Source organism: Thamnophis sirtalis, unplaced genomic scaffold (assembly GCF_051295495.1).
Source record: "Thamnophis sirtalis isolate CommonGarterSnake01/CBP01778 unplaced genomic scaffold, rThaSir2_p1.2 scaffold_3, whole genome shotgun sequence".
Lineage (NCBI taxonomy): Eukaryota > Metazoa > Chordata > Lepidosauria > Squamata > Natricidae > Thamnophis > Thamnophis sirtalis.
This window is the reverse complement of record NW_028261383.1, coordinates 113,111,159-113,123,305: the sequence shown is the minus strand read 5'-3', so window position 1 is coordinate 113,123,305 and position 12,147 is coordinate 113,111,159. Positions and strand designations below refer to the sequence as shown.

At 36.5% G+C, this 12,147-nt stretch overlaps 1 protein-coding gene across 3 annotated transcripts in view; it reads right to left on the bottom strand.

Moving 5' to 3' along the window:
* ADGRL1 (adhesion G protein-coupled receptor L1) overlaps window positions 1–12,147 on the bottom strand; it is a 141,535-nt gene that overhangs the window by 64,993 nt on the left and 64,395 nt on the right. For all 3 annotated transcript variants that reach the window (XM_087709724.1, XM_087709723.1, XM_087709727.1), the window contains exon 2: window positions 2,015–2,160. In XM_087709724.1, the coding sequence (XP_087565850.1) occupies window positions 2,015–2,084 (70 nt within the window). In that variant the 5' untranslated portion in view covers window positions 2,085–2,160. The remainder of the gene's footprint in view (window positions 1–2,014; window positions 2,161–12,147) is intronic.

The window sequence follows — 12,147 nt, the reverse complement described above, 5'->3', positions numbered from 1 at the left end:
CACTAGTGAAAGTCAGCCAGTCTAAAAGATTAAAATATGACACAGATGGTGGTGTGTGGATCCATTTATATATATATATATATATATATATATATATCTTCTGCCACTCCTTCCCCTCCAGGAGCTTTAGAGTTGAAGTAGTACTTTGAGGGATGTGGGATGTCTGATTCCAAAAGCAGGAAATATTTAACATTATATAAAATTGAATGTGCAAATGCCACATAATCACTGAAGAACAGTCTCCTCCCCAATTAATGTAAGCAGGACTATATTACAAATAATGAAAGGAAATCATACCTTATTATAAGGAGCACCCATTACATCCTCATCCATCTCCCCCCTTTTATTTAAACCAAGCTGGTAACTTTCAATGCATTTTTTTCCTGCATTCTAATCCCTGTTCAGAAACCTTTTAGGATATCTATGGGGATGTAAAAGATGTGAAATCTAAGGGGACAAACCAAAGCTGAAGAAAGACAAGAAGCAATGGATGGAAACTAATCAAGGAGAGAACCAATTTAGAAGGAAGGTGAAGTTTCTGACAGAACAATTAATCAATGGAACATGTTGCCTCCAGAAGTTGTGGTCACTCTAACACTGGAAGTTTTTAAGAAGAGATCGAACAACCATTTGTCTGAAATGTTCTAGGGTTTCCTGCTTGAGCAGGGAGTTGGACTAGAAGTCCTCCAAGTTCCCTTCAAATTCTGTTATTCTGATAACCAGGATTCCTGTTCTTAGTATTAGTTGTACACTGATTGTATATCACATATATGAGCAACATATGAGGGTATTTTAGAAAGCAATTAATACTTAGCCAATATGTGAACTATATTAATAAGCTGCATATTAGAACAATCAATCTCTTATTTTTTATTCCATCTAGGATCTTTAGATATACTTATTGGAGTACAATTTCAGTCATCCACACCAAAATGTCCATCACATCTGGAGGATGTCAAATCTGAGAAAGCTGCTCTAACCATAATGTGGGGAAAATATGTATGAGAGGATGAACTAGAAGCATTTGTTGAGCTTTCATTAGCCAAGATCAGTGGTGGGTTGCCGGCGGTATGCCCTGGCATGGATGTACCGGAGCCAGCCCGGAGCACCGGATATCGTTCCGGTATGGTTCTCCGGAGGTACGCTCCTCCAACCCTCCCGGATTCTCTTACTTGACAGTTCTTTTCAATTGTCTAAAAAAAAAAGGCTTTGGTTGGAAATCCATTGTTAGACAAAGTTTCCTTCTTAATGTTCACTTTTTCTGTACTTATTACAAGTAAGGGATGCCTACTGGGGAAAAAAAATGATAGCAGTCACAGTAGTTGCTAGAAGTGTTCAAAAATATTCCAAGTGCCTAAATTCAGTATGAGCACCAAAATAGACTGCTAATTTTGCAGAAAACTGTGTCACCTCGCAGTGAACGTATCTAACCATCTATTACTAGAACTGGGTCTCCCAAAATCAGCTTCAGGTTATTTGCTTACAAGGTTTATAATGTTAACATGCTCATTCATTTCGCTGCTCGTGTTTTCCCTCCCCAGGGCCTCAGAACTGGAATTCAGTAACTGTCCCAAGTGCACCACCATAGTACCAGGATCTCCTTTGCATTACTAGAGGGAAGTAGCCTGTTCTTGCTAGTTAGGAAGATGTGATATTAAATACAATTTGATCAGATACCTATATACAGGAGACAAAGAGACAGGGATTTCAACTGTAAACGTTGTGCATTTCTAAATAAAGCAATTCTGTTTTTAGTACTTAATTGAAAAATATTTTGACATTGTCAAGGGAAGTTGCCAAACATTATTCTAAAAATCTTTTTACCGTTTATTGTGAAAGGAAAATAAAAGGTTTTATTTCAGAAATTGCAACAGAATTCACATTTTTCATTTTGTCTAGAAAAGGAAGTATCTCTCTTCCTCAGCTTTTCCAGCATCAGGTGGTGCAGGCTCATGAATTAATTCATTGCAAGGGCTGCCCTGTTTTGGTAGCTGCTCTCCTCTGTTTCTCTTACCTTGTGTGGCTGAGGTGACAAGGACAGTGGTGATGCACAGGCTCCAAAGGGCATGGATGAGCAGGGCCATCCTGCAGTGAGTGCTGGAGTTGTCAGCGACCAGGAGCCACTCTGTTCATCCCCAAGGAGGGTAAATCACAGCAGGCCTGGTGGAGAAAGAGGAGAAGACTTGAGTCAGGAATTAGCACAGGGGTGAGTTATTACCTGCTGTCGTCAACCTGCCTCCTATAGAAATCACGCTAACATTATTTTTCCTGTTCTAAAGGATATACGTTGTTGTCCTTAATCAGCCTTTCTATTCTTTGGCCCTTCAGATTAACATATCTATCTCTTCCCAGAAAAAATTAGAAGCCTTTTATGAAACCCTGTCTATTCTCTCTACAAGAGGATATTTGAAGAATCAAAACACTGAACTGGAATTACTGTTTTTATCCAAAGGACATGCACCCCCAAAGAGTAGATTTTTCTCAAGAATACTTTCATCAGAACATATTGTTCAATAACATGAAACCAATATATCCAGACAAGAAGTAGCTGGAATCCACAAGGATTCATTTTTGGCCATTGCTAGAAAATGATAAAAAAAATTTCGAAGCAGATTCTCTTTATACGTCTCTGTTTTTCCAAAAGAGAACTTGTTTCTCTGCAGGGGTTTTCGCCCACTTGCTCATTCACACATCTCAAAACTTAAGACATTCCTGCAAAGAATCTTCAACAAAACACAGCTATTTATACTCCTATTTAACTTCAAAAACAACAGCCACATAAATGTATCCTCCATTGAATGCCTCCAAATCAAATGTTTACCAAAGACCGATGTCAGTTAGAGATGAATTTCTTTTGAGTTCTTGAAACAAAGGAACAGTGGCAACCTTTCTAATACTTGAAAGCTAAGGTAACTTTACTGCAGTGCTTTTCATTTTTTAAAATGATATTAAGAGTTTGTAAAAGAAAAAAGGAACAGCTGAGAAAAATTCAGAAAGTTAAAACAAAATAGTTGGTAAACAGAATTAACAAGTGTCATAAACAAGATTAGAATTTTTAATATTTTATTACTTGGATTCATGTAATTGATGAACATATTATATCATTTTAAAAACTACAGATGGTTGTTAAAATCCAAGTAATACATAAATATTATCAGTATAATAAGCAAAGTATATATCTTAAAATAAGATTCAAAGTTATTGTAAGTTCTATCCAAGCTTTTGAATATTTATTTTGATTTAACAGATTCTTTAGAGTCAGAATATTAAGATTTTATGTTAAGGGAAGCTCAACATTTGGATAGGATACAAGCACATATATAGGAGTATAACGTAGTTAAATTCTGTCAGATTTACTTTTGAGATACAGAGTTATATTGGACATTATGCGACATTCTATCAGAAAGTAAACCATATTTCTGTCTTTCATCTCTTGTAGATAAAAAAGACCCCTTAAGAATACTGTTTCAGTGTTTCCCTGCCTCCTGAGAAATTCCTGTATCTGAGGCATGGAAGCAGTTGTGGCTTGCGAAGAAGCTGGAGGCACAAGAGAGCATCAATCTAGAGTATCCATGACACGTGGCAGACTTTCTGGATCTGACAGTCTCCTCGTGTGAACCGAGAATGGGTTCTGGAATACACCCAGCAGTTTTGGTGGAAGCTTCTCAACTACTGACAGTTTTGTCCCTGAGTAAAACTAAATAGCTTCCAAGGAAACTCCGGATTCTCCAAAACATCATTTTCAAGGTCCTCTTCAGTTTGCATTGTGCTTTTATTCCACACCTCCCAAGATAATTTGGTTGAAACCATGTTAAGAAGGACCCACCTTAAAAAAAAAAACCCTCCCAAACCCCCTGTAAAGTCTCTTCAGTATTCCATCATTATTCAAATATTATCAATAGTAATACTCTATAAATATTATCAATAGTAATATTGGTAAATATTTGAATAAGAACTGAATAAAATAAGAATTTTTTTTCTTTGCGGCATTCTTCGTATTCCTTCAGTATGATATTCCTTCAAAGGAATGGGCAAATTGAACTGTGTGGAGCTATGAAATCCATGTTTTGGCTTGTAAAATTCAGTGACACAGTTGCCCAATTATGCAGTGTGGTTTTCCATCTTTCTGAGACATGAATTGCTGTAGACCTGGTCTACAAGCTCTAATATAAATATAACACCATTAAATCTGCCATTCAACTGGCTCAAAATTTGGGTGAGGGAAATCCTGGCCCTATGAGTGATAAGACCTCACATATTTGGGGTGTGATCAGACATCATCTGTATGCAACACTCAAAGTGACAATGAAGTTTCTATTCTATTCTATTCTATCTTACCCTACCCTACCCTACCCTATCTCACCTTACCCTACCCTGGCAGCCTGGTCAGTGGCTGTACCACTATAAGTCCTGGCACAGGAAAAATCAACCTCCAAATTTGACTGTTCATGGTGCTTAGAGCTACCATGTCTGGGTGTTTCAATGATGCTTTTCAAAAGGCAACTGGACTTTCTTGGGTTTTTTTCCTTGAAAATGTTTAACTTCTCGCCCAAGAAGTTTCTTCAGAACATTCCCAAACAGCCAGAACTGAAGTGAGAATTTCCATAGGTATTTACTATATCCAGGCTGCAATAAATTAGATCATCAGTAGATGGCAGCAAATAGAGTTTTCTGCTGGTCCACCCCCCATCCCCACCCCCCCATCCCCACCCCCACCCATCATATAGTGGCTGTCTTTATGTTTGCAGATAATAGTGCCCAATTCTGCCTACACATATACTTGAAGTTATGAATTAACATTAATAAATATTCAAATATATTCCAAACTAATATGCCCGGTTTTATTTTTGGAAATTTGGTTACCCTACTTGTTATAGTTCACGACCATGCCACTCTGACCCTCCCCTCTCCCTCAAACGTTGGGTATGGCTCCTTTTCACCAAAGAATTGCAAAAAAAAAAACCTCAGCAGAAAATTAGCAGGATATGAAATTGTAGGAGAAGCTTCACCTAATACATTTTGGCTTGTCAGACCACTCTTGAAGGCACAGAAAAACACAACACAGTCACATGACTGAACAAATAACACTATCAGCACTTGTTATGTGTGTCTTTCTCATATCAGAGCACAAATAATTCCTTAAGGAAAGAGGGTAAGTTACACAGAAGACCCAAAGAAGAGATCAATAATGACAGCATAGTCTTTCACCGCACGGTTATTCTGTCCAGCTTCTCAATCAGATGGCTTTTGGTCCCTGCCTTGAGGGGAATCTGGTGCAGTCAAGCGTAGGAAAAATAAGACACAATGTAAGCCACAGCTATATACTGAATAGATCATACTCCCCCTTTTCCAGATGTCATTTACTAGATTCAGCTATAGGGGGATTGAAGAAACAGGCCACACAGGCTACCATTTCATATTTATAGCAGATTTTTAGACTAGGCAGTTGTCAGCTGCCAGCCTAAAGGACGTCTTACAAGGACTCAAGACTTGAAATATCTGTCAGTTCCAAGAACTGCTGAACTGCTTCAGGGACTGACTGCGGGGAAGCCCAGAATACATGGCCATTCTGCCATATATCTGAGATGCTTTTCTCTCTCTTTCCTCAGCGACTCCTTTCACACACATATACTGTAAGATTGCCAGCAACTTTAGCTTTAGCATTTCCAGAGAGCCAACGGCAAACTGCTTTTCTGCTCTCCTCGGGTTTTTGTTTGTTTGTTTTGTTTTGTCTTATTTTCAAAGCTTTTTAAGTATTTCTCTGGAGTCTATTCTCATAGCCCTTGGCTACATCTCTAAACTTCAGATGATGTGCATCCTGTACCTACTGACCCTATTTCTGACACCAACAACTAGGTCTCTGCAGGACCATGAATCTCATTGTATGTAAGAGTAAAAATGATGCCCATTAGAAATAGCTCATTTTAAAGATACTTGCTGCACTTAATTAGGCCTTCAGGTATTTGGTGAGAAAATAAATAAATAAATATTTGTTGTTCAGGGACTGGTCATCTTTTGACAACTGGAAGTCATATATTTTAAATTATTGCCTTTAGCAGTCAAGGATTATAGGGAAGAGGTAATCACATGGAGGCTGAATTTGCTTTAGTATCAGCTGAGGTTTGCTACAGGAAATCAGTCCTATTCAAAAAACATTCATGTATAGAACTAAATATATGAACGATAGTACTCATTACGCACATTACGCTGTGACATCTATAGTAATCCAAGAGAACACAATCTAAGAGATCGCAAAATTGACTGCCATAGGGACTTTTCATGTGTACATACAGGCCTGGATGTGGTACCTTCACTTTGTAACCAACAAGCAGGTTCTTTAGGAACTTCTATAATGTGACTTGGGAGATGCTGGTTTCCTCTCTTAGCATGGCTGGGAGCTGCAAAAAGAGGGCTGGGCACCCATGCATACTGCAAAATATTGGTTATTCATCCCTGTGTTATGGCATAATAATACTGAGTTTCCTTTTCATTATGACTTAACAATGTTTACTTACTCACAACCAACCCTGGTTTTTCTGAAACACTATCTCTGAACATCCTGACCTGGGAGCATTACTCATCCTGGGAATTTCTAAAAAATTGGAATCAATTATTTGAATGAAAAAATTTCCAGTTGATAAGTTAATTTGCCATGCCAGGATAGAATCTGCTTGTTCAGGCCACTTATCACAGGAGAGTCTACGGCAGGTCCCTCAACATTTTGATGGGAATGGCACAGGCCTCCTCACTGGCACTATTATCCTATGCAATGCTACACTCTCCCCTAACCTGACCACCCCCAAAGAGATATAAATGGTCTCTACCTTGCTGAGTTTTCTAGCAAGTGTTTAATTTACTTTGCTCCTTGATGATTTTAGTGAATTATTTTTGATTTTGTCCTTGTGGTGTTCCATTCAGAGTCAGTTTGGAGGTGTGGGCTGAGCTATAATGACCATGAAAAGAAATATGTATTATGCAAGCAGGATGGCTTCAGGGTTTTGTTTTTTTAGGCAATTATGTAAAAAATGCAGATTACTGATTTCTAAATAACACAGTACAAGAAATTACATTTATTTTTGTAACAATTCATCAAGAATCATTACATATTATACTAAATTTTTAATTATAGGTTTTAATTAAAAGTTATAGTAAAATATGTTATATTTATTTAATGCCCCTTAAACATATTTCAAACAGGTTATTTTTGATTATTTTTTAAGATATCAAAACATTTTAACACACCCTGACCATATTTGTTTGGTTTGCATACAAATATTTTCCGGTTGAATATTTCCTGGAAGACCCCCTCCATGGCCTCATACTCAGCTCCACTTTGAAAACCTGCAGCCAAATCTCAGTGGAGGATTTTGTGAGCTCTAATTTCAAAGTATCTGGCTTGCACCTATTTAGGGAAACTTCATGTAAGGTGGCTTAAAGCTATCTTGGTGAGAGATTGTATCTAATGAAACATCCCCAGTTAAGAAACATATGACTTTTCCTACCCCCTAATTTTTTCTCCACTTATCCTGTGGAGCAGACACAGTAACTTTCATAATCAATACTTTTATGGAACATAGTCAATCATTGGAAAGAATATCATTCTTAGTAGAAATAATCATATCTTAATAACCACTTGATCAACATCTTTTCCTTTAATCAATATATGTTCAGGCATCTTTAAAACAATTTGCATGCCCAAATATTAAAAAGACATTCTTTTACGACTAGAGTTTTTTTTTACCTTTGTTAAGATTTCTGAAGCAGATTACACGTGGGATCTATAATGAAGTAGATAAAGTGTAGGATCCCAACATAACTGATTCCTTACATCAGCATGGACCATTGCACATTTCTCGATAGCATAAATTCTTTAAAATTAGGAAATCATCTTTATCTTTGTAAAGACAGTGGCATCATCCAATTCTCAAAATTAGGATAATAGATTTCATAAATAATAGAAACAAATAAATGCAAATAGATGCAACTTAATGTGCTACATTGAGATGATGTCTCAATGAGATGATATTAGGTCAGTCAACAGCTAAAGAATATTGTGTGAGCTTTCTTTATGTTTGCATTGTCTGCAACTTTGAATTCATCTAATAAAAGTATTGGCTAGTGAGGATTTTTTTAAATAGAACATTCTCTTTTGCAGCCAACAGAACTACTTTGGCTTTTTGCAACAAAGCACTTCACTGTTTCTAAACGGTGCAACTGCTTTTCATTTTCCAATGACATTTACCTTCCTTGGCTTTGTGCCATGTTGTGTAGAATGTAATCCTGTCCATTTGGTCAGAAACACATTTCCCTTTGTTCAACCAGCATGGATTCAGGGATCCTAATCAAATCGAAGGTTCGACTTTTTGTAATGGTTTTGCTTTTGTGTGCAAAAATTAAAATACTGTCTATGAAGTCAATGATTCCTTTTGTATTTCCATAGCCGCTTCATTTTTTTTTCCTGAAAAACTTTGGGAGTATGTATTATGATGGGAAAGTTAAAAACAGACTCTCTCTCAAAGGGTGCGATAAAGGTAGTCGATTTAGCCCTCTGATTGTCAACAGCATTTTCTAGAAGCCACCTGGGACATACAGCCTGGAAAATACATTGTCTTCTGCCACTTGTGAGAGTACAACTTCTATTAATGGGAATATATGCTTTTAAAATGCAACTTTAAAATTCAAGAGCTAGACATATGCATATACGGTACAACACAGGCATCGTGTTTTTCTTAATTATGCAATATTTAAATATTTTACAAAACATACCCTGCCATTTTGTTCGCAAGGCATTAATTTTTCTTTTTTTTTCTAGAATCATTTTCACGTTACAAAGAATGGAACAATGTATTCCAGAGGGTGTTTGTATGCTCCATGGTTTCACATTTAGAACAAAATATTCAAAGGGTCATCCCTTCAGCCCCTTCTATTTCCCCCAATTTTAGCAGTTTTGGAACTGCTTCACAATTCAGGCAGCTATCTAAGGTTATGACTGTATTTTCAAACTAGCTGCCCAACAAATTCTTAAATGTACGCCATAGTGAGAATATATCTTTGTGAAATTAAAATTTGTCTCTCTTCTACTGTAGTGGCCATTATCTGAATATATGAGGCCCAAGATATGGATATGATTTTTTGGAAAACATGTTCTCCCTTAAGTAGGAAGTGGTTCATAATATAATGAATCTTTTGAAACCTAAACATGTTACCTAAGGGAGTGTGCTTTGTTGCTTCCGAATGCTTTTCTGTTTTTCGAATGTTTTTCTGAACTTTTGTAGAATTATGAATGAATTCTGAAAATAGTTCCTGCAATATTTATGGAAAGTGGGTTATCTGCTTCAAAACCTTCTCTTATTGTCCTTAGACTCTGATCAATTCGCAGAGCCTTGCCATCTCTATGGCTTTGTGAAGAATTAAGTCCTGCCTTAGCTGAAATATTGCAGAAAGACTTTTGTCTAGAATTCCAAGCATCCATCTCTAAGGTGCTCCTCTTTTTAAAATAATAGATGCAGATTTAGACTATTTGTTAATGCTCTAACAAATTCTTCAACATTTCCCCATGCTTTTAAATTCTTTGCCCTTTCAAAGATGACATTCTTCTCAGGGATGTAAGGGACCTCAAACTTTAGCCAGAACATTCTTAAAATTGGGTTTATCTTTAACAAAGGGAAAATATTAATAAATGCTGTGGCTTTCTTTCCCCATTGTTCTAAAGAAGAATTTTTTGTGCCATCCATTTCCCTCCTTATGGAGCTAGGAGACTGGGGCAAAGCTAGCTTCCTTCCATTAAGGCTAAGACATAAGATTATTAAAACTGAAAGATTCCAGTGTAGGAAACAATGTTGTATTCTTTTTCTAATTAGAAAAGCTGAAATTTAAAGCAAAGGCACCTGTACATATCCTTTCAAAAAGGTCCTGGAATGTCTAATTGTACAGCTGATGCTTATCAGACAATAGTGGAAAATCAATGTGAAAATTATCCTAAAGCTAGCTCTAAATATTTAGAAGAATGAAAGAAAATCCTGCTTACCTTTTCCCAGAAGAGAGGGAAACCTGGAAAATGTAGTCCTGATATGCATGACATATCATACCTCTCCTCCCCCAAAAGCTTGGCTACAAAAATATTGTCCACCTAACTTGACTTCTAAATACACAGCCAAGAAAGAATCAGTGGACACCCCAGTCAAGAATTAAATACTAGATCGTTTTATAATGCTATTGATTCAGATGTGACAGGGTATCTTTTTGTCCTATTTTACAATAGCAACTCCTCTTTAAAAGAGGCTTCCAGTTCAAATCTGCTTTAAAGATAATCATAAAAATATAGAGCAAACCTTTAGTACATGGAGAGCATAGTGAGTTATGTCTAGTATTAGTCCTCCTAACTCAAGTTACAATAATTCATTCAAAAATCTAAAAATTTACAGTTTATGTAAATACACATGCTCCTCATTTTTGATGATGCATTCCCCCTTGTCTCCCCCATTTTTGAAATGAAGAAATACCGTAGCTTAAAGTACAATTAATACCCATGCTACTTGATAATTAGAATATAATTATACTATCCAAAACACACCCCTACCTTGGTTAAATTAAACGCTGAAGACAATAACTCATCAGCACAAGTCGGGGGGGAAAGGAAATATAGTCTATTAGTCCACTGGCAATATTACAAAATCTTGTAAGAAGTCATATCTTCCACAAACTAACTTCTACCTACCTTTTTTCCCTTTCTCTTCCCCCTCTTCATCTCCATCTTTCAGTTCTATCTGAAAATACTTCTTGGATTAATTTAAAATCTTTAATCTAAAATCCAGCATCCCACTTTACATTATGAGAAGCCAAATAACTCCAGGAAGCAATAGTATAAGAAAGAAAGGCCTCCATCATCACATCTGGTAGACAAGAGATATACTTTTTATATACATGCAGGCTTCACTAAGTTATTATCCCTCAGGAACCATGTCTAATCTTCTTTTAAATCTACTTAAAACAAGTGGCAATTAACGCATCTTGGGTTAGTAACTGCACAACCTAATTATGTGGCAGGAATCTCCAATCAATTAGATTTATTGGTGAGTCCCAAAATTTACTATGTTGAGGTGTGAGAAAAAATGTTCTGTTTTCTTCATACCATATAAATTCTGTTCCCAGTCTTATTTTCTCTAAAGTTACTTTCACTAGTTAACTGAGGACTTTTAGCCATCATCAGGAAAATATTTCTTCATTGTAAAATTACATATGATTTAGAAGACACTGTAAGTCTCTAGTTAAGCTCCTGGCTAGATAACATACAGTACAGGAATCAATTCAGATTTCTCTACCAAGTGGTTATTCAGCCTCCATTTGAAATCCTCCAGTAAGAGGACTCTACTGCTGTAATAAGCAAACTGTCCCATTACTTTCCAGCTTTTTCTGTTGGGAAATTTCGCATAAAATTAATTGTGAATCTTTTTTCTTTTAATTTTAACCCAATAATCTTTGTCTTCCTCTTGGTTTCAATAGAGAAGGGGCCTCCCACTTTTGGGATGTGGAATCTGTATGAATATCTGAAGATTATTATCATATTGCATCATTTTGTCTTTTGCAACCCAAACATTCCAGCTTCTTTTATTGTTTCTCTTGACCTTACTTTCCAGACTCTTTATCATACTCTTTATCTCTCCTTCCAATCTCCAACATCACATCCTTTCTAAAGTGCAATGCCCAGAACTCAGCATTGTACTCAAAATGCACTCCAACCCAGTCAGTATATAGTCAAACAACTATTTCCTCTGATCCAGATATGAAGGTGTTTTTTTAGATGCAGCTTGATATCACATTAGCTTTTTTAGTTACTGCATCCTATGGATTGCTCATGTTCAAATACTGGTTGATTAGAACCTTAAACTTCCTACAGCTGGATTTGGCCCAACGGTTGAACTTCTCAAGGTCATTTTGATATGTGTTTAAGGAATTAGCAATCTCCCTAGCTCAGTGTCATCTGCAAATCTGGTAAGAACCATTACCTCTGGATCTTTTTTCTCCACATTTCAGTACAGTGGCAACTCAGATTTATTGAACATATGGCAACATTTTATTTTCCTTTTTGATTTCTTTTCTTGCAGTTTCTCATTTTTTTCTTCTTGGCATTTTTCCCTCAAGTGCAGG